The sequence below is a fragment of the Solanum pennellii genome, chromosome 9, assembly GCF_001406875.1.
Source record: "Solanum pennellii chromosome 9, SPENNV200".
In the NCBI taxonomy this organism is placed as follows: Eukaryota; Viridiplantae; Streptophyta; class Magnoliopsida; order Solanales; family Solanaceae; genus Solanum; species Solanum pennellii.
Window position 1 is genome coordinate 485756 of NC_028645.1, and position 20614 is coordinate 506369.

The 20614-nt window shown below is 31.7% G+C and overlaps 4 protein-coding genes across 4 annotated transcripts; 2 read left to right on the plus strand and 2 right to left on the minus strand.

The window, feature by feature from the left end:
• Nucleotides 1-1603: 1603 nt before the first annotated feature.
• On the minus strand, nt 1604-9165 carry LOC107031742 (diaminopimelate epimerase, chloroplastic). The gene is made up of 6 exons (XM_015233203.2): nt 8823-9165; nt 7110-7277; nt 4620-4690; nt 3717-3774; nt 3271-3450; nt 1604-2715 (listed from the first exon to the last, which is right to left on the minus strand). The coding sequence occupies exons 1-6, from the start codon at nt 9102-9104 to the stop codon at nt 2614-2616; spliced, it is 861 nt and encodes a 286-aa protein (XP_015088689.1). The 5' UTR covers nt 9105-9165; the 3' UTR covers nt 1604-2613.
• An 82-nt stretch (nt 9166-9247) lies between these two features.
• On the plus strand, nt 9248-11297 carry LOC107029839 (pentatricopeptide repeat-containing protein At5g42450, mitochondrial). Its single transcript, XM_015231288.2, has one exon. It carries the CDS (start codon nt 9357-9359, stop codon nt 10851-10853), a length of 1497 nt encoding a protein of 498 aa, XP_015086774.1. The 5' UTR covers nt 9248-9356; the 3' UTR covers nt 10854-11297.
• A 241-nt stretch (nt 11298-11538) lies between these two features.
• On the minus strand, nt 11539-13616 carry LOC107031585 (60S ribosomal protein L23a). Its single transcript, XM_015233008.2, has 4 exons — nt 13539-13616; nt 13390-13449; nt 11979-12342; nt 11539-11831 (listed from the first exon to the last, which is right to left on the minus strand). The coding sequence occupies exons 2-4, from the start codon at nt 13400-13402 to the stop codon at nt 11747-11749; spliced, it is 462 nt and encodes a 153-aa protein (XP_015088494.1). The 5' UTR covers nt 13403-13449; nt 13539-13616; the 3' UTR covers nt 11539-11746.
• Nucleotides 13617-18357: 4741 nt separating this feature from the next.
• LOC107030811 lies at nt 18358-19968 on the plus strand. Its single transcript, XM_015232055.2, has 3 exons — nt 18358-18574; nt 18785-18890; nt 19577-19968. The coding sequence occupies exons 1-3, from the start codon at nt 18542-18544 to the stop codon at nt 19747-19749; spliced, it is 312 nt and encodes a 103-aa protein (XP_015087541.1). The 5' UTR covers nt 18358-18541; the 3' UTR covers nt 19750-19968.
• The last annotated feature ends 646 nt before the right edge of the window (nt 19969-20614 follow it).

Genomic DNA, 20614 nt, shown 5'->3' on the forward strand with positions numbered 1-20614 from the left:
ACTAATTAAAATGATGGATACAATAAATTTTTACAAGGTCGAATAAACAGTTTAGCTTCAAAAAGTGAAATAACTTTGTCGAGGTTAATAGCTAACAAAATGAGAAAAAGAAAAAAAGATCAATTAACAACAATAACACACCCCTTGTAACTTTACAAGCGGTGTTCGGAGATAAAAACTCGTATAGCGTGTATATAAATTTTACTCTTATTTAGCTATCTTATTATAATAGAAAATTTGTTTCCAATAAATCCTCAACTTTTAATATTTCAACTAGCAAAAAGTAATGGGGATTAGTTGCGTTTTTTTTTAAAAAAAAAAGAGAAATAATTAACCAGAAAACATTTGTCAAGATTACTGATATTAAAAGTTAATTTAGTTTGAAAATATGGTAAGAATAATTCAGAATGATAATGAACCCTGTAATAATCAAGTTAAACATTAAATTAAACTTTTTTTTAAAAATAATGAACCCTGTAATAATCAAGTTAAACATAAAATTAACTTCTTTTTTTTTAAAAAAAAAAAGGTTCAATTTAAGCTTCAAGCTTGTTTAATCGACCATCTAACCCAACGTGGCAAAATATTTTAGATTAATGCAGTGACTAAGTTAATAACAAATTAATAACATATTTCGATAAAAAAAAAATATACACGCATTTTTATATGGCCTTCTCCTAATTAAAAATATAGAAATATTGTTTCAAGTAACGTGCAATTATTTTCTACATTGTAAGTGACAATTGGCAAGACATTTGTTTTTCTTTTCTTTCATTTTTTTTTTTTACTTTAAGATAGAATATCCTTACTAATTTAGTATTTCAATTTTTAAAACATATAAAAATTCCTTTTTCATTTCAATTTTTATATCGAATACGTTGATCAATCGATACAGATAATCGTCAAATCAAAGCAAATTAGTATAATATACGAATTCCTTGCAAATGTTCTTCCATTACAGTTAATACTTATATATGTATTCATGTTGGATAATATATACTATAAGTTAGTAAATTATATGATAACTAATTGATGGTATTTATTTCAGTAAATTAAATGATTCAATTTTTTATATGTTATATACGGTTTAGTGTAAAATATTATATGGCGCTAGTTTGAGTTACATGCGTTGAAGGATAGAGGACAAAAAATCAATATGAAATATTACTTGTGAAACTTAAAAGTCATTTTCCTAAAGTGATGATACTTGTACTACTTCAAGGAGCCTATATAAAACTAATGTACTTTCTCCCCATCCTTGAAAGGACTAAATGGGAGAAAGTAAAAGTTCACAGCTTTGAGAAATCACAACAAAAGAATTTCAGTTTGAGGCAACAATGAAGGTAATGTGGTTTATCCAAGATCAATTCGTCTGCATTTCTTTCATTCTCCAACGAAGTTGGCAAAGATTTTGAGCAAATTTATGAATTCTGGAAGATCAAAATAAACTTACAGAAAGGATGAAGTACNACATAAACACACATTTGGTAATCCTTACACAAAAATTGAGTGCGCTCTTAAATCTTAATCAGGAAGCTACATTTCAAACACAGACGACAAACTTAAAGATTGCATCACCCTACACCTATAATGATACTGGAAGTGCACCTAAAGTTCTTTATTGCCAGACAAAAAAACTGCTGTTGGTAATGCCAAATGACAAGCACTCAGTCACTTTACATAATAAATGTTATTCCAGTAAATAAAAAATGAACGAATTGTCAACATAGAGTACATACAACCGAACTGATTAACTAAAAACAGAACCTTTTTTTTGGCTAACGTTCAATCTCCATCTCTTTCCAAAGCCACATTATATAATGTAGATCAGTTCTACTACATTTAGTACATTTCCAAATACTGAATTGCATTTTCGTTTAAAAAGCCGCCATGCATATAACCAATATTTTTTAGGTGTCATACTTCAATTTGTTGGTCTATGAAGGCTATGGAAGATCAATGTTAGGAATTTTCAACCTTCCATTTCCTTTATAGGGAAATTCCAAGGGGTATAAATAGAAATGTTTAACTTTTTGGAATGAGCAGGAGATGACTATATTCATGAAATATAACTTCTCGAAACTCATGGCATAGACCATGGGCCAGATTTTTTGGACTCAGACATACGCAAGGTGCTACAGCCATGGTTTCCTTGTCTGCAGCGCTTCCTGAAGAGATTTTCAAACTTCAATTTCATTTCTAGGAAAATTCCAACAGTATAAATAGGACAATCCATCATTTTGGAAAGAATTTTTGGCATAAGGAGGGCAAAAAGAGAAGTTGGAGTTGAGGCTTTATCATTTCATCGCCCTAAGGAAGTTCTACCTAATAGCAACGCCAAAAGGAAAAAGAAAAGGGAAGTGCAGATCAATGAGTTATGATGAACTCGGTTGGTAAAGTTCAGAATCAGTGTATGACTCTGGTAAAAAGCTTGAACAATGTGATCAATGTGAAACCAAATTCTGCTTTCTCACATCTACTATTGGATTAGGGAGATTTTCAAATGAAATATTATGCTAATATCTTGGTCTGCAGTTCAAATACTTTTTGAAGAAAATATAGCTGACATGAAGATCAACTCCTGCATCAATAAAGATATTAACTTTCTTCATGCTAAGATTTAAACGGACCTGTATTCGTGCGAGCAGGAAACATCTCATGATGTTCAAACTTTGGACCAATGTCTGCTAAGTTTAGTTCATCTACTTGCAAGTCCTGATGCATGATAAGCAGAAAACAAAAGCAATTTAAACCCGATAAATGTGAGAGACATAAAGCCCTCAGTGAATTTTTTCTATTTCTGCACAAGCAGATGTTTACTGTTAAATAATGAATCAGATAACCACAAAACTGAAACAGGAAACGGAATGACTAGTATTCGTAGGAAAAAGATGATATTAATATCCTAAGAAATACCTTACTCCATTTCATCTTAAGAATATTATGATTGGCCTGTTATCTTAAAATAAAACATGGCATATTTTAAGAGGACATTTTTACAGAGAACAGCTAGGTACAATGTTTAGCACTCTCATGTTCAACTTACAATCCAAAATATAAAGTAAAGAGGACAAGGCATTAGGCATGGACAAAAGAATTGCGTGAAATAAGAGAAGTTATTCATTCTTTTCATAGGCTAGAGTCCTGATCCTTTTAGAGATAACGGAATATTTTATTATCCCTATGCAACAAGAGTTCATATCAACTGTAGCGCCACTGCCTTTGATTCCAAACGAAAGGCTACAAATAGCACTAAACCAAAGAAGATACCTGGCTCTGTGCTGTACCAAAAGTGACACAATGGGGATTCCCCATGCTAACACAGGTTACATTCCATGTGCTTCCATCTACATCTAGACTTGATTTAACGACAGATTGATCTCTGTTAGGGGGTAGTTTAGTGGGCACATCTGCTGCCTTTAGAATGGGCTCACCCATGTCAACCCTAACCTGGAATTAGAAACAACTATTAAGTTTTTTGTTTTTTTTTTAATTCAAGATAATCTGACATCAAACTTCAGTGACTTCAGTGTTGAATGCCAAATAGCATGCAGCTCGTTCAATCAATCAACCAACTAAGTGGCTATCCCAATCTAGTTGGGGTGCCTATATGATCTTTTTGAGAAAGAGGTGCTATATGATCTGATGTATCCTTTTGCTCGATCCATGCAATAGAGCCCTTAATCTAGCAAATGGCTGAGAAAAATGGAATTTACCTTTCCATCATCTTGGATTTCAGGAACTATAAGTCCAGCCCCTGTATGTATGGTGAAACTACAAAAAGAGAGGACAGTCAGTCAACCAGACTAATTATGGAAATCAAATCACTAGATGCCATCATACTATTATTGAATTTAAGAAAACACAAAGATTGGTGAGCCACAACAATCAAATCGATAGTTATTCAATCAATCAGTCCACAAACCAGGATCAGATCAAGTGTACTGAACAACAAAGTGATGATTCTTGTCACTGTTCAATTCATGCAAAGATCTGATGGTCATATTCACACAACTGTTAAATTTCAGATGTCCCAAGATGCATTTATATCCTGAATAATGGCTTATTAGAACAGCAAACCATCCAAGCCACTAGAATATGTTCAGTTATACAGATATTGAAACACCAACCAAATAGCATATGGTGCTTAGGATCTCTATGTAGAGCTTTTCATGACGCCACTTCAAATAATTAGCACAAATGTTACATAAACAGGGAACCTTAAGCAGAAAAAGAACTGAAAAAGAAAAACTAATTATGTTGCTTGGCAGTACAAAATTCTCAGATGTGAATGATATGATCAAGTTAAGAAAGCAGTATTGATGTTCCATGATGGTTCACGATATTTGCTAATCTTAAATTCGTCAAGCAAATTCAAAATTTTCCCATCCAAAGCACCAAATAAGTAAGTTTAAAGAAGCTTGAAATTCCCCAGAGGTTTTCTTTTTTTTTTTTTTTTTTGATAAAGTAATTAAATGATATTAGAAAGCATCCCCAGAGGTTTTCAATGCAAAGAAACAAGTAATTCAACAAATATAAAGCAGTAAATACCAGGCAGATGTTTTGAGACCCTATAAAGCAGATTACTGTACATAGAGAAACAAATAGGATATAAATACCTTTTCTTTCCATGGAAGTTCTCAAGCTCAGCTATAAATTTGGCAAGGCATCGAATTCCATTACCACACATCTGTTTGTAGACAAAACAAAATATGTAATGAACCCATATTGTATTCAAATGGATAATTGGAATTACAAATATAAGAGTTCACCATTATAATTACTCCAAACTAGTAAGAAATCTTCCTAGGAAGAAGAAGAAATAAAAAGGAAGAATGGAGGGAGGTTCCAGAATTAATCTAAGCAACTAAGAAATAAAAAGACAACTTCATAGCATAAACCCTAATTGATTATTTCCCTCTTCAATATATAGGCATCTTCCCGGGGTCCCAAATGTAATTTGACATCTTCTCACATGCGTCCTCCATCTTAGTTACATTCAGAACAATTCTCTCCACCTCAATAAGAACCTCTCCTCAAAGTTCAAATTTAGCCGTAACGAGACCAAAGTGTTGTCTTGTAGATGCTTCAATATCCAAAGCAACTTTCAACAATGATTTTTCGTTTTGCTTTTCAAACCAGAGGATGCATCCAGATATACATCAAGGAGTTCCTTGGGAGAAGAAGATGGCAGACCAAAAGGACCAACTTTGAACACCTTATGGAGCTTTGAACTGAGGGCATCGAGAATTGTTGGATCCAACTCCTCTAAGACATTATGAATTTATGGCATTGGCGCCTGTACTCTGTAGTCCAAAAAGCACTTAAGGGACTGCCACTTTCTCAACCAACTTAACCAAATCCTTCCAGCACCCAACACAAAATCAACTTCCAGTAGCTTACATTCATTGTGGGGTGAATCTTCTAAAGATATAACCAACTCTATATATCCCTTCCCAATTTCAAAAGCATCCAACAAACACTTAATCTTGTGTTGAGAGCAAGACCACATCTTTAGTCCAATGGAAGCTCCACCAGCTTTCCCTAGCATTTCATAGAATTTGGAGCTAACATAATCTTCAACGCGTTATTCGTTGCCTGCAACTCACTAACGACAAAATCAGCAGCTGCACAAATATGCAAAAAGATTGCTTCTTGTAGCATTTTCATAATCTCCATCTGCTCGCTGATTGCAATAATTATTTTGCCAATATCCTCAATAGTCGGAGCCTTCTGCCCAACTTCCCTTGCAGATGATGTAGTTCCCAAAGCATCAATAATAGTGTTGTCGTGGTGTTTGCACCTTCTAACTGTAACATTTGGTCATGGGGAGGCAAATGGCAACTTTCAAGCTGGTCAACTAGCTGTTCATAGAGCATTTGCTTTCGTGAATATGGTATAGTAGCTCTTATGTTTTGTTCACCAATAAAGTCTTTTGCTCTTTCAGCCTCCGGGCGATCTTAAAACTGTCTTTTTCTCAAGCATCTCAAGCATAATTCCATCTTGAATCCACGAGTGATCAAACTTGTGAATTGGAAATTTGAGATGAAATTGCTCGAACCAACCAAGTTCCACACTAACTTTGTCATCAGAAAAGATGAGGCTGCTTCTTTTTAAAATGATTGTAACTGGATATCCTAATGGCATTAACCAACAGAAGAGTCTAATACAAATCTCAAAAATGATTGATAAGACACTACTGAGCAGTCATTAATCTATTCAACAATTGAGTGACCACTAGACAGATGAGGGCACTGGTTAAGATCAGCAGGTGGAGCTGTTCTAAAAATACTACAGTTCCATTTCTAAGATTGAGGGCTATCATTCAGAAAGCTATGGACAAAGCTTATATCAGAATTCATGGTTACACCAGCTCCTTGATTTATATCATCGCTGCAAGACCGTTTGGGGTTACCCAAATTTCCAGATACTGTTCTTGCATATTGTTTTTTCACAAAAATATGCAATACTTGCTCAGCAGAGAAGACAATAAGCCCAGGCCAATTGCCACTTTGCGAAGCCCTGCTGTTAGATTGATCTCGACATTAGATTTATACCACAAATAAACAGGCACCTCTCCTGTGGTATTTAGCTGCTCCAACAGCCCAAGCACAGTAAAACTACTGTCTCCATGTGAGGAAGCAACTGCAGTGTACGGCTGCCAAGACAAGGTGAAGTTGCAAAAATAGAAGTACTGGAGGAAGTCATATGCATCAATATACTTCTCTAATGCACAAGGTGAAACAGACACAACAGCATGGTTAGCAGATATGCAAGGATATTCAATATATGCAAAACTGAAATCTTTACACATGTCACAAAGAAAAATGACAACATCATGTTCTTCTGAAGTCCTTTTTATATTTTCTTGCCACCAAACAAGGAAAGCAAGGGCATAACTAAAGGAAATTCAACAAAGTAAGGAATCAGAAAGATAGAGAGAGAGGGAGATAGAATGGACAGCAAGATACATTTCAACACGTTCTATCATTCTCTCAATCATAGATAAGCAAACACAAAGACACCATGTTTAGAGGTCAAATATGTCAGATCACTTCTTCAGGAGACAGATGCAATCAATTCTAGATTCAAAGAACATGTGATGTTACCTCTGGCTCACTTCCGTCTGAATTGAAGATTCTCATGGTATAATCAGTGCCATTGACTCCCGGCATTGCAAATATTACCCCATCCGCACCAATACCGAAGTTTCTATCACACAGTTTCACAGCTTGATCAGGACTGACCTTAGGTTCTGTTGTATCTCTATTGTCAACCTACTCAAAACAAGCATATAAAGGATAAGCATCTAATCAAAGAACCATGGCTCTTTCCCACCCATACTTCTATGTGTATTCACCAAATGTCAATATTCCAGGTACAGACTGCTATTTGTGATTCATAAACATAGGATTTTGGTCTCTAGACCTTAACTATTGTGAGTTTAATCAAATAAATAATATACCCAACTTTCAACATTGTAAACTGTCAACTGTTTATTAAAGGGAAAATTGTATAAAATAGCAAACTAGTAACCTAAATTAAATGGAATAGCTAGGGTTTGATTTAATTGTGCTCCATAGCAAACATTATCTAAAAATTTGCCAGCGTCTCTCTCCCAGGAATCTCGCTCGCCACTCTCCATTCTCGCTCGCCTCTCTCGCTTTATACACAGAAGTGTATAATTCTGTTTCTGTTTTGTATAAAGCGAGAGAAAATTGTATATACACATGCAAAAATGTATATCTTCGTGTTATACACTTAATTATACAATTTACAAACATTTTACTTCAAAAATTGCAGAGAAAAAGGCCAACGAATTATACAATTGCGAATTATACAATTGCAGTGAAATACAATTTTCTCTAGCTTTATACAACAGAAGTGTATATATTGTGTTTCTGTTTTGTATAAAGCGAGAAAAACATATATCTTCTTGCTATACACTTATAATTATGCAATATATATATATTTTAATTCGATTCAACTATATGCAAAATAAATTATACAATTGCAGCGAAATAGGCCAGTGAATTATAAAATTTAGGCCAGCGAATTATACAGTTGTATATGTATAGCAAATTATACAGTTTTATGTTTGCTATGGAGCGCAATTATGCAAAGTTTGCAATATTATACAAATATGAATTTTTAGTTTGCTATATGTGAAAGTTGCCCTTTATTAAAAACCATCAATATCCAGCAAAAACTGTGAGTTATCTTCCGCCAAGACTGCATTTTTTTTCCAAGACTAAACTCTAAACAAGTCATCACTAGGGTAAAAATCCATCCTTTTAACATTTTATTGAACAAGAAGCAGCATTTTAGCATATTGTGAACACAGGAAAAGAGAATGGCAAGAAAGATAAGGCAATTCAAGATAGAGGGAAAAAGCTCCAAGATATATAAAAGTAAGATAATTTCACTGTTCAAACTAAAAGACACAAGAAAGATACTTAAACACTCCCTTAGTTCCACCTTATATGCAACTCCGTTCATTTTCGAATGTCTATAAGAGTTCTACATCATTCTATTGTTACTATTACATACAACATTCAAGAATTCAAATTCCTTTAACTATTAAACAAACTAACTTTTCAATTATTTTCTTCCTCTACGAGTCAATCACTACTATCATACACAAGGAAAATCAACATATTAAACTTTAAATTATGTCAAACACCATCATACAACAAATTAGTAAAATGTGGGGAGTAAATACAATAGCTGGAAACCAATGCAGCAAGTTTCATCTTTTACTCGCAAATTCCTCCTAAATTAGAAAAAGCTATATTCAATATTGAGCATTGTGTATGTATTACCAATATAAAGTCGTTGCCCAGGCCATGGTACTTGACAAAGCGAACAAAGTCGCTTTCTTTACGATCAAGGAAAGAAGCCGAAGAACTACTCTCCGGAACTTCGATATTCATTGATGATACCGCAGAAACCCGGAAAGTAGGGCACTGTATGGCCGCGAATTTGAGCTTGTTCGATTGTAAAGTGAACGGAGAAGATAATCGATTGGGATTAGCAGAAAGGGAAGAAAAAGACCGGCGAGTTGGGGTTGTGAGAGGCACTGTAATGGCGGCGGCTATAGCCATTGAAGGAGTTGGTCAACTCTTACAGTCACAGGTGACGCTAAAAGAAAATATAAGAGTTTATGAGGTAATTTACATATATATATACACTATAGTATTTCTAAATTATGTAAGTATTATTTTTTAATACTCATATAAAAATAAAATAATAAGTGTTTTAACTTTTCTATTCTATTAGTTTGGATTTTTTTTTTTATTCTATGTGATTTTTATAAAATTATTTTTGAAGGCCTCTTATTAAAATTTAATTTTACGATGATATATTCGCGTTTTACTCGAATATCATTTCCGTATATAAGAATCCAACGTTCAACTTTTAGATGCTTTAACCAAATTGATACAAATGCATTTCAGTTGTTCGATGAAATGCCTAAACGAGATGTAGCATCGGCTACATCTTTGATTAGCCGTTTTGCTAAACTGAATCAACACAAGAAAGCAATGAGTATCTTCTCAAGAATGTTTGAGCTGAATATTAGACCGAATGAGTTCACATTTGGTGTTGTAATTCACTCATCTGTTGTTCTTGATGATCCAAATTTAGGAAAGCAATTTCATGTTGTTGCAATGAAACTTGGTCTTAACTCGAATGTTTACGTGGGTAGTGCACTTTTGGATCTTTATGTAAAGCTATGCAGCATTGAAGAAGGTCTGTTTGTTTTTGAGGATACACATGAACCAAATGTGGTTTCGTATACAACTTTATTGTGTGGATATCTTAAAGAACAGAGGTTTGATGAAGCAATGGAGATTTTTCGGATAATTCCAGAGAGAAATGTTGTTACTTGGAATGCTATGATTAGTGGTTATAGCAAGAAAGGATGTAACGAAGAGGCTATTAATCTTTTTATTGAGATGTTGAGACGAGGTTTCATACCTGATCAATCTACGTTCCCTTCTTTGTTAAGTGCAGCTGCAAATATGGCAGCATTGGGTAAGGGAAAAAGTTTGCATGCTTGTGCTGTGAAGTATTTGGGTGAGGTTGGTGTGTTTGTTGGCAATTCACTTGTTAGCTTTTATGCAAAATGTGGGAGTTTAGAGGATTGTCTTTGCGTTTTTGATAGACTTACTGAAAGAAATGTTGTGACTTGGAATGCTTTAGTATGTGCTCATGCTCAAAATGGGAGAGGGGATGTAGCGATTGAATTGTTTAAGAGAATGGAGTATATGGGAATTAAGCCAAATAGTGTTACGCTTCTTGGTTTGTTACTGGCGTGTAGTCATGTTGGTCTTGTTGATGAGGCTTATTCATATTTTGAACAGGCAAGAACTCGGGATGCTAATCTGCTGAAATCTGAGCACTATGCATGTATGGTTGATCTGCTATCGCGTTCAGGGAGGTTTAAACAAGCTGAGAAATTCATTCATGATTTGCCTTTTGATCCAGGAATAGGATTTTGGAAGGCTTTGTTAGGAGGCTGCCAGATTCATTCAAACACGAAGCTAGGGGAATACGCTGCTGAAAAGGTATTGGCTTTAGAGCCTGGAGATGTTTCATCATATGTGATGCTTTCGAATGCACATTCTGCTGCTGGAAGATGGCAGAGTGTGTCCATCGTAAGGAATGAAATGAGGGAAAAAGGGTTGAAGACGGTCCCTGGATGTAGTTGGGTTGAAATCAAATGCAAAATTCATGTATTTGTTACTGGAGACAAGAGACATACCAACAAGCCTGAGATTTATGAACTTCTTGGGTACTTCCTCCAGCACACAATGAAGAGCCAAGAAACTGATTTTCTTCAAGAATTTTGATGCACAACTCCACACTTCAAGAACTGTAAAGATGCATTTGAAGCTGTACTAAGTCAAGTTTCATGAGATTGTGAGGTAAGTTGAACACAGGGGAGAAAGAGGTATAACTATACACCATTATAAGAAAACAATCGTTATTCTGGGGCGACGTTAAACTGAACTTTCTGAAGTAACTACTTATAAATTTGATTGCTTACTACATATGAATCATGAGACTCTCTATGTTTGTCTTAGTTGAAGTGGTGTCATTGGCCAAATGATTTATCTATCCTCAGAACCCTCTAATTATCATCTTCAGATCTTTCTGTTGATTATAAAATTCATTGCTTGTAGTATCCAATGCTAAAAAACTGGTTCTTCACAAGACAAATATAGTAATCATTGTCATGCAATAACTGCTATGATATATACATCTTATTATGAATATAGAACAAGATATAAAGGTCAATCCTACTGTCACCAACTCAAATGGAGTTACATTGCTTAAGATTATATTGCAGAAGTCACAGAAATTGCAAGCTGCAAGTATCTATTCCTGATCTTACTAGAATGCAGAGTCTATACATCTGTAAGTTCAAGTTCAGAAATACTTTGTTTCACATTTAGACCTTTTGAATACAATGAAACTCTGTTTTAAGGTTTGGTGATCAATGAACTAAGATTGTATAAATAACTATATGATCCATTGCAAACAACTAAACTACTATCTGATAAATCATGGGGCAAATCAAATATGTCAAGTACTCACTAGGAGCACAAGGTTGAATTCTATTATAACAAAAATATGGAATAAAACAGGAAAGCAAAATTCAAAATTCAAAACACAAGGCACTTCCATTGAATTGTTTCATGAAATTCTAAATTCTCCTCAAAATTCTAAACAGGAAACTAATTTAGATGATCCCGATTTTGTTGGCCACATCCAAAGCGTCATAGTCTGGAGTCAACCTCACATATGCCTTCTTAGTTCCATCAGGCCTGAACAAGAAACAAAAAAAGTAGCTTAGCTTAGCAAAGATTGGCCGATTTTCAGGTGTCAACCAATTTTTCATTTATGCTATATATACATGATAGACTTCATTTTAAGACGATAGGGGAACGAAAGCATCACAGTAAGAAACATACCTGATCAAGGTATTGATTTTCTTAGTCTGAATGTCATACATCTTCTTCACAGCAGCCTTGATCTTCTTCTTATCAGCTTTGATGTCCACAATGAAAACAAGGGTGTTGTTGTCTTCAATCTTCTTCATTGCAGACTCGGTGGTGAGAGGATACTTTAGAATAGCATATTGATCAAGTTTGTTCCTTCCAGGTGCACTAACACGAGGATACTTGGGGCTTCTATCCTTCTTCAAAGTCCTAGGACGGTGGAATGTAACCTTTGTCCTGATCTTCTGTGACTTCTTCTTGAAGGTTGATCCTGACTTGACAGCCTTGGCAGCCTTAACGGCTTGAGCCTTAGGGTCAGACTTCTTGGTCGAATCAGCTGTAATTAAGGTTGAAAATCCAAGTATCAGCTTTGTACTAGTAAAAAGCAGCAACTAATCAACATCCACTACTCTAATCAATAGCAAGCAAGTAAATACAATTGATTTTCACTTCTCGCATATATAGAACTTATAAGATTATCTGCACACCTCTAACCCTTGTTCGTTCTAGTCTTACATGAATTAACTCCTGCATGTCTCAATATCTCTAGGTAGCAAGTTGTTAGAATTAAGAACTCTCAAATCAGAATATTGATTCTTATCCCAATCCAATTGATTGTATAAAGCAGGCCAAGTCAAATAATTCAACCATAATAAGAATATCCTTCTCCAAAAAAACGACTCAAAATTGCACAAATATCTAACATATAGTAGTCTCTCTTTTACCAATATTCCAGAACCTAATAGAGGCTGTCCATACGCTTGCCATAGACGAGGCAAATTCTCTGTTACCCAAGAATTACTGAGATGCACCAATCAAACAAAGCTCCAATATAATCAGGCACTTTTTGCAAATAGATACTCAAATAAATAACTCATTTAACCTATTAAACAAAGACAACAACAATCAATCAATCATTCTACAGCCAATAAATTCCAGAAATGCACCAATCATACATTTCCCCTACTACAGCCTCTTCCACTCTAACTATCAGTCTTTTTTTACAATAACAAATCTCCAGTTGATACTAAAATTAACTCAGAACAGGTTTTCTACTAATCTGAACAAAATGCAGAAGAACATCATGCTATAAGAATATCCAACAAATAACTCTACACCATAATCCACCCAAACACCAAAAACAGAACACTGAATCCTCACAACACTTGGCTAAAACTAACAAACCAGCAAAAAATGAGAACCCTCAATAAATCATGCCTTCACCAAAAATAATAACAAAAACACTGCAATTTAAACCATTTATATAACAAATAAAATTATAGATTAGAGCTAAGTCCAATAACTAGTTAAACCATTGCACACATAAAGACAACAACTTTTCACATTTCCAACAACATAATAAACAAAAGGGTTAGAAGTGTACCTTTAGGAGCCATTTGGATATGTATAGTTCTGAAACCCTAGGGGAAAAACACCAGCTTACCTACAAAACAGATGAATTACGCAAAAAGTATAAGATTCAAGGTCTGAAAACGTAGAAATTAGGGTTTGAGAATTGCAGAGGAAGTGTACCTGAGAGAGAAGAAGCTGCTTCTGCCGATTAGGGTTTTGCAGAGAGAAGCAATATGTCTTATTTATAATGGGGCTCAGCCCAAATTCAACAAATATTTTGAGGCCCATACTATAGTTGTAGGAAAAGCCCACAAAAAAAATTTATCATTTACAGCACATAAAATTGTAAAAATCAGCCCACAAACAATTTAATTATAGTTTAAAATATGTGTTTTTTTAAAAAATAGTCATTCTATGGTATAAATAATATTTAAATATAAATATATATATATATAAACAAAAAAAAAAAAAAAAACCACATCACCGTACTGTTTGTGTTGAAGATTAAAACACTATAAATATAGGTAGAGAAAAAGATATATCTCAAATGATTGAGTGCCTGTTTAAATTAATTTATTTTTAGATATTTTAAACTTTAAATAGTTTTTAGTTTGAAAATGTTTGAAAAGGTTATAAAGTGTTTTTTGAGTCAAAAAAATTAAAAAAGGGTACTATATAGTTATGAGTATTAACTTTTGACTGGTAAATTAATTTCATCCAAAAAGGACATATGAAGAGAAATTAGATGGGGGAGGGGGGAATATTTTCAATTAAAGTTATATATTGAAAATTTTAATTTATTTTTCAATTTATTTGTTTCTCGATGTATTTTAGTGAATAATATATTCTTAGCCTCCTTATCATATGATAATGATAATAGTAATCAAAATGCAAATAAAACAACACTCATAGAGATGAACTCCAACTAGTTGGATGAAATGAAACAACCATGGAAATCACATTTCTAAAATGCAAAGAAAGAAAATAACCCATTTTGAATTATAAAGTAGTCCATTTTCTACTTGTGAAAGCTCAACTTCAAATTTTTCAATCATTGATTTAAAGAAAATTTTCACATATAGCCATTTAAAAATAATCGATTATTCTTCATAGCTATAGTTTGATATTTACAATTTGTAGCTAGATATTATATGGAGGACAGAGGAGAGAGGATGAAAAGAGTGGGAGAAAAGTGAATTGTATATGTTTATTGGTTAGATAATTTTTTTATGATAATTTTAAAAAATTGATAAGGAAAATCGTTGCCTTGACAGCGATTTGATTTATTTTATTTTTTTTTAAAAAAAAGCAAGTTGAACAAATTGTTGCTATAGCAGCGATTTTCCTTAACTCACACGAATAAAATCGTTACTTCCCCAGCGATTTTACCGTTTTGGTTTAAAAAAATTGATATACCATTTTAAAAAATTTATTAATATTTTTCACCTTTTATGCTCCGAACTCAGATTTTGTGGTTTATATTGGTTAGAAGTTCTAGAGGAAGTTTTTGACGTCTTAACCAATAGTGGCTTTCTAGTACTAGCATTTTATGTGAAATGTAATGATGATAACGCTCCCATATTTCGAATTTAAGAAATGTAAAATATACGTAGATTTTATTTTTATTTTGAAATTTCACTTAATGATTGAATATAAATATGGAAAATCGAACCTATATGATTTATTGTTAGGATTTGATTACTCCAATTCGAAAAGCACATTTGTCAAGTATATGTGGATTTGACAGTTCTAATCTAACATGAATTTCATGCTAGCTAAAATCTTACTCCCTCCGTCCAGAATTATTGTAATATCGCGCTTATCAAAAGTTAATTTAATTAATTTTTAAAGATAAATTAAATTACATTAATTTGATATTAATGTGATCTACTAATCTAGTAGTTTCTTCTGCTTATTAAATGCTTAGAAATTGACATAAACAACTGTCCATCAAAATATAAAAGCTAATAAATGTTACATTTATTATGTACTAATGTATGATATAACTAATTAGATTGAGAACTATGGTTATTGATAAATTATGTAATAATGATCCTCTTTTTGTTATTAAAAAAACTACATATAAAAGGGAGAAAGTGATACGTTACAAACTCTAATTGTTTTAATGGTAATAAACCACAAGAAGACATTTTTCTTTAATTCTCTAATTTTTGTACATATTTTAGTGAATACTTTATTTCATAAAAATGATCTCTTATGATCATATATAGGTAACTTTATATTAAAATGTATTTATATAGATTAAGACTATAGTTTATATTAGTTAGAAGTTTTTGGAGAAAGTAATTGTCATATTTGTCAAATTAACTTTTATCAACTAGTTAATATGCCCATTAATGTGAGAGATTAAGATGGAACTATTGATTGCGACATGATTAATTATACTTCATTTAGAAATAATAATGGTGCATTTATTTATTGAAAGTACTTATGTTATATTATATTATAGTAAGAGATATGGGAATTTGTTAGTTGGTTCCAGAGATATTGATAAAAATAATTATTTATCAAAATAATAGTCATCAAAAGAATTATTAATTTTATCTTTAAAAGTTTAATTTTATTATTGAAAGCCTTAAAATTATTCGTCTAATTAATTAGGTCAAATACATAAATAAATTTTTAAATTTGTTGGTTTTTTTTTCTCAAGTACCTTAATTACGTCATTTTTCAATCGAATCATTGAACCAACCATAATTTATTTCTTTAAAACACTGTTGGTTAATTTTGATCAACTTATCTATTGTAAATGTCTTCAATTGTGTTCGAATTGTAATAATTTTGATTGAAGGAATGAAGACAAACCGTGTTAGTCACATTTGTTTTCTAATGTGTTCAACTGACTTAAGTAAAACACAATTATTCTCAACACATTTTCACTATCAATTGGACTAATGATTTGTGGAACAACATATGTATCATCTATCAATACCTCTTACAGATCTGGTTCCACATTAGACAACGGTGTTTGTTTAAACAGAACAAATTATGGGAGTTCAATGATTCAGTAGGAAAATGACGTCGTTGAGGTTATCGAGGGACAAAACCAAACAAGTTTAGAGATCTACTTATGTATTTGGCCAATTAATTAACTAAATTTGAACACTCATGATTTTGTTATATGAATGAAACACAACCCTAAATTTTGGTAAAATTTAAAGTGTTTTCAACTCTTTTTTCGAGTTTTTATTAAGAGTTTAACATTTCAACATGAATTTAAAATCACTTACGGTGTCATGAACAGATCAAACATATAGATAAATATTTTTAAAATTATCAATAATTTAAAGATAAAAAATTACTTCACGCCAAATTTCAAAATGTGTCCAATAATTCTCTAGAGGACTTCTAATAAAGTAAAGACACATAATTTTTAATTAATAAAATTTATATTATTTATTGAAATTTATTTTTAAAATATCTTATCTTATTTCGATTAGCACCCAAAGAGTTTACCCAAGAGTTTACGGCAGGTGGACATGACATGGGCTGCTACCATTTTGGGCTTTACTATGGGGCCCATCAATTAGGGGAGAAGTGGGCCCAATTAGAGGAACCACTTTTGGGGCAAACACAGTAGGTACGTGGGCCTAACTTGTCATGTGGACTTTGTTACATAAAAATGGGTTCATTGCCAAATGTGTTTGTATATCGAGAGAATTTTATACAAATTTTATAGTGTTCAAAGCTTGTTATATTGTATTTTTATTTTTTAAAAGAATTATAAAAGAAATTTAATTTTCGTAAAAATTTGAATACATCCTCAAATGTCTTAATACATTGTATCACGATTTCGGATACTTCTGATACATTTTGGCTTGTTTTGGATACATCAATCAACATTTAAAAACGTAGCATACGCATTGCTACATTACGCGTAGATACTTAAACTTGATATATATGTCATTTAATTTTATGTAAACAAGTAGACACTTAAAACTTTATATGAAATTTACTAAATAGACACACTATCCTACGTGTCATAATATACGTACGATACTATGTAAGAAACAAATTTTCATGTAGTATGCCCCGCAGGATGGACATGTATGTTCTTTTAATTATATATAAATTTATATATCTATATTTATTTACAATCAAAATTAAAAGATATAAATATCAATCAAAGCAGATCGAAGACATATCTATATATTATGTCAATAAAAAAAAATTAACATAAAATAGGGGCAACATGATGTAATCTCATCCTACTCCTAAATTGAAGCAAGAAGCAAGGAATTGAACGCATCTTTTCCCTTTCAAATAGTAGTAAGGTTATCAAAAGGTTTTCTGATTACAGAGGTGCTAACGCGACCTTCCTTCAACCGACTGAAAGTTACTCTCGAATAAGCTTTGCAATGCACAATCAAAACTAGTCCAAAAATCAAAATAATGTTAGCCAATAGTAGGTTTTGCACCACGTGGGATTTCGAGTCCCCATAACAAGAAGAATGACATCACTCTTAGATTAGTATTCCAATGTATTATTATTATTATTATTGTAATTTAATACTCACTATACAATGAATTATACTTTACTTTCATTTATTTCATTAATAATATACCCTATTTTGCCATTAAAAGATTTTCTTATGGTATGGTTCATTTCAATTAAATCTTATTTATAAGATTATATCATCTTTGTTAATAGTTATAGGTGGAGAATCATATTTTTCTAATTAGGTGGAAATTTAGATATTTAAACACTTGAGTTATTAATATTATTTTTTATTATTAATATTATAACTGATATTATTTAAATTTTGAGAGTTTTTTTTTAAGTCATATGCATTCAGAATAAAAACTTTATTAATATAATTGAAAAGGTTATAATTAAAAACAATGACTTTTAAAATGCGAAAAATATCATTTAAATTAAAATAACATTGAATTTTATTTTAATCGGAGAATATAATTTAGAATTTCTCCAAATAAAAAGATATTTCCATATATATTGTGCACACACTAACATATGCCTAACTTTCCATATATGTTTGTGCTTCTCTCCATCTTTTTCTCATATTTTCTACTCATATGCTTCTCCTTTAAATTCTCCCCCTTCTTAATTTAATTAATTATCTAGGGTTCTTTTTAGTAATTGTTTTCTACTCTTTATGTTCATTAAAAGAAAATCAATTTGATCTTGTGCAACATATAGAGAAATGGGTGATTCTTCTTCTCAATACATCCACATGGTAAGTATTTTTAGTTTACATCATCTCTTGCAATATTTACTGTTTTAGATCGATTTAAGTTATATATACTGACTGTATAACAGATGTAATGATATCTTTTAACTAATTGTTTCAAGTATTTGTTACTGTACGATATATCACGTATATAAGTTTATTTTTAGTTATTGTTACTATATAGTAATGAAGCAAGGGGTGGTGGTGATGATGTAGGTGCAACACTTGATAGAAGAATGTATAATATTCAATATGAGCCAAGAAGAATGCATGGATGCACTATCCAAACATGCAAATATTCAGCCTATTATCACTTCCACAGGTAAATTAAATAACTAGTACACTTTGTCACTCTTGTTTGCCTTTTTTTTTATTTTATGTGTGGGGTTTGGGAGGACGATTTTAGATGTGTCGATATTAATGGTGATATTATTATTTTGATAAATTATTTTTTCGAATAGAAGAAGATTGGGTAAATACTTGAGATTTTACAGCATAGGGATAGGCATGACGATATTAATTTGATACCTTTATTGTTATTAGTATTATTTATTATATCTGTTCTTAAAATTTTATTTATTATGATGTTGATATGATATTAGCTTAAATAACAAAACTAAGATTTGTATCGATGATTTCAATTATTTGGAATTGAGAAATAGTTATCAATGTTCTATAGTATATGTTTCAGTATTAGTATTTAGCCTGACAATTAAATTTGTATCACACAAAATTTATGGTGAAATAAGTATTTCTTATAGAAAATGTTTTATTTATATGATTTAAATTTAAAATATTTAACAAAAATATAGAAAATTTATCCATCCCTTGTGACTTTTATGAGTTATTTAGTTTTATACGATTGAATATATTTTAGTTTAGACCATAAATAAACTTTAATATGATTGTTATAATCTATAATATGATAAACAAAAGTGTGTCAAATAAAATAAAACAGATCAGAGAGTTATGTATACATTAACTTGAATGATAAATTTTTTTATGTAGTGTGGAAGGAATTGGAGAAAGAAAACAAAGAGTTCTTTGAGGCATACAACAAGAGGATGGGAGAAGCAAAAAGATCATCATCTATACATGATGAATTGGAGATGTCAAGACAAAGAATCCATAGTATGATGTTGGATTCTTCCTCTATTAAAGATTCCATGGACAAACAATAGCGGCGAAGTCGGAATTTTAAAATTCAGGGTGAATCAGTATTATTTTAGCTCAAATATGGGTTAACTTAAAATAAAAACGATGGAATAAACACTCAAGTTGGATTCAAACTCAGGTTTCACGGGTAAATTCTCTAGCTTGTATTAATACTATTCCTTTGTTTTTCATGGATGCACTGTTAATTATATCTTAATATCTATAGATTTTGCAAAATACATATACCTATAGATACTGATTTTTTTCAAAAGTTAACGAGATACACGTGCATCCCGTTCGAGCGCGGGGTCCGCTCTGAAAGTGATCACAACAATTATATTATATTATATTTATATTATTAGCATTAGCAAATTTTGCCTTCCTCTCTATTGTTGTAACAATGATGTTTGATGTGAACTTCCAAATTTAGCTCAATGGTTAGTTCATTCAAAAAGTTCTAGGGCTAATAAAACTAAGAAGATAGGGTTCATGAATGGAAGGTGGTCCTAAATTGTCTTATTCCTACATATATGAATAAAATAATTAAACAAGAAAAAGTATTTTTTGAAGTTTTATATATATGAAGTAATAAGATGAATCTATTACTTTAATTTTTTTAATTTTTTTATATGAATAATAAAATCAATCTAAATTTAGCGGAAAGAATTATATAAATAATAAAATCAATTTAAATTTAGCGGAGAGAATTATATGAATAATAAAATGAATCTAAACTTAGAGGGGGAACTTATATGAATAATGAAATCGATTTAAATTTAGAGGAACGAATTATATGAGTGATGAAATCAATCTAAATTGAAAAATAAAAAGATAAATGCCTTTATGTCTTTCTTTTACAGAAAAAAAAAGTTAGAACAAAATTTTAGTGTA

Excerpts from the sequence above, each read along its gene's own strand:
- LOC107030811 (XM_015232055.2), top strand. The coding sequence starts at position 18,542 with ATGGGTGATTCTTCTTCTCAATACATCCACATG. Across the intron at positions 18,575-18,784 it reads CTTCTCAATACATCCACATG|GTGCAACACTTGATAGAAGA; the intron begins GTAAGTATTTTT and ends GTGATGATGTAG. Across the intron at positions 18,891-19,576 it reads GCCTATTATCACTTCCACAG|TGTGGAAGGAATTGGAGAAA; the intron begins GTAAATTAAATA and ends TTTTTTATGTAG.
- LOC107031742 (XM_015233203.2), bottom strand. The coding sequence starts at position 9,104 with ATGGCTATAGCCGCCGCCATTACAGTGCCTCTCACAACCCCAACTCGC. Across the intron at positions 7,278-8,822 it reads TGGGCAACGACTTTATATTG|GTTGACAATAGAGATACAAC; the intron begins GTAATACATACA and ends TGTTTTGAGTAG. Across the intron at positions 4,691-7,109 it reads CAGACGGAAGTGAGCCAGAG|ATGTGTGGTAATGGAATTCG; the intron begins GTAACATCACAT and ends GTCTACAAACAG.
- LOC107031585 (XM_015233008.2), bottom strand. Across the intron at positions 11,832-11,978 it reads AAAATCAATACCTTGATCAG|GCCTGATGGAACTAAGAAGG; the intron begins GTATGTTTCTTA and ends TTTCTTGTTCAG.
- LOC107029839 (XM_015231288.2), top strand. The coding sequence starts at position 9,357 with ATGATATATTCGCGTTTTACTCGAATATCATTTCCGTATATAAGAATC.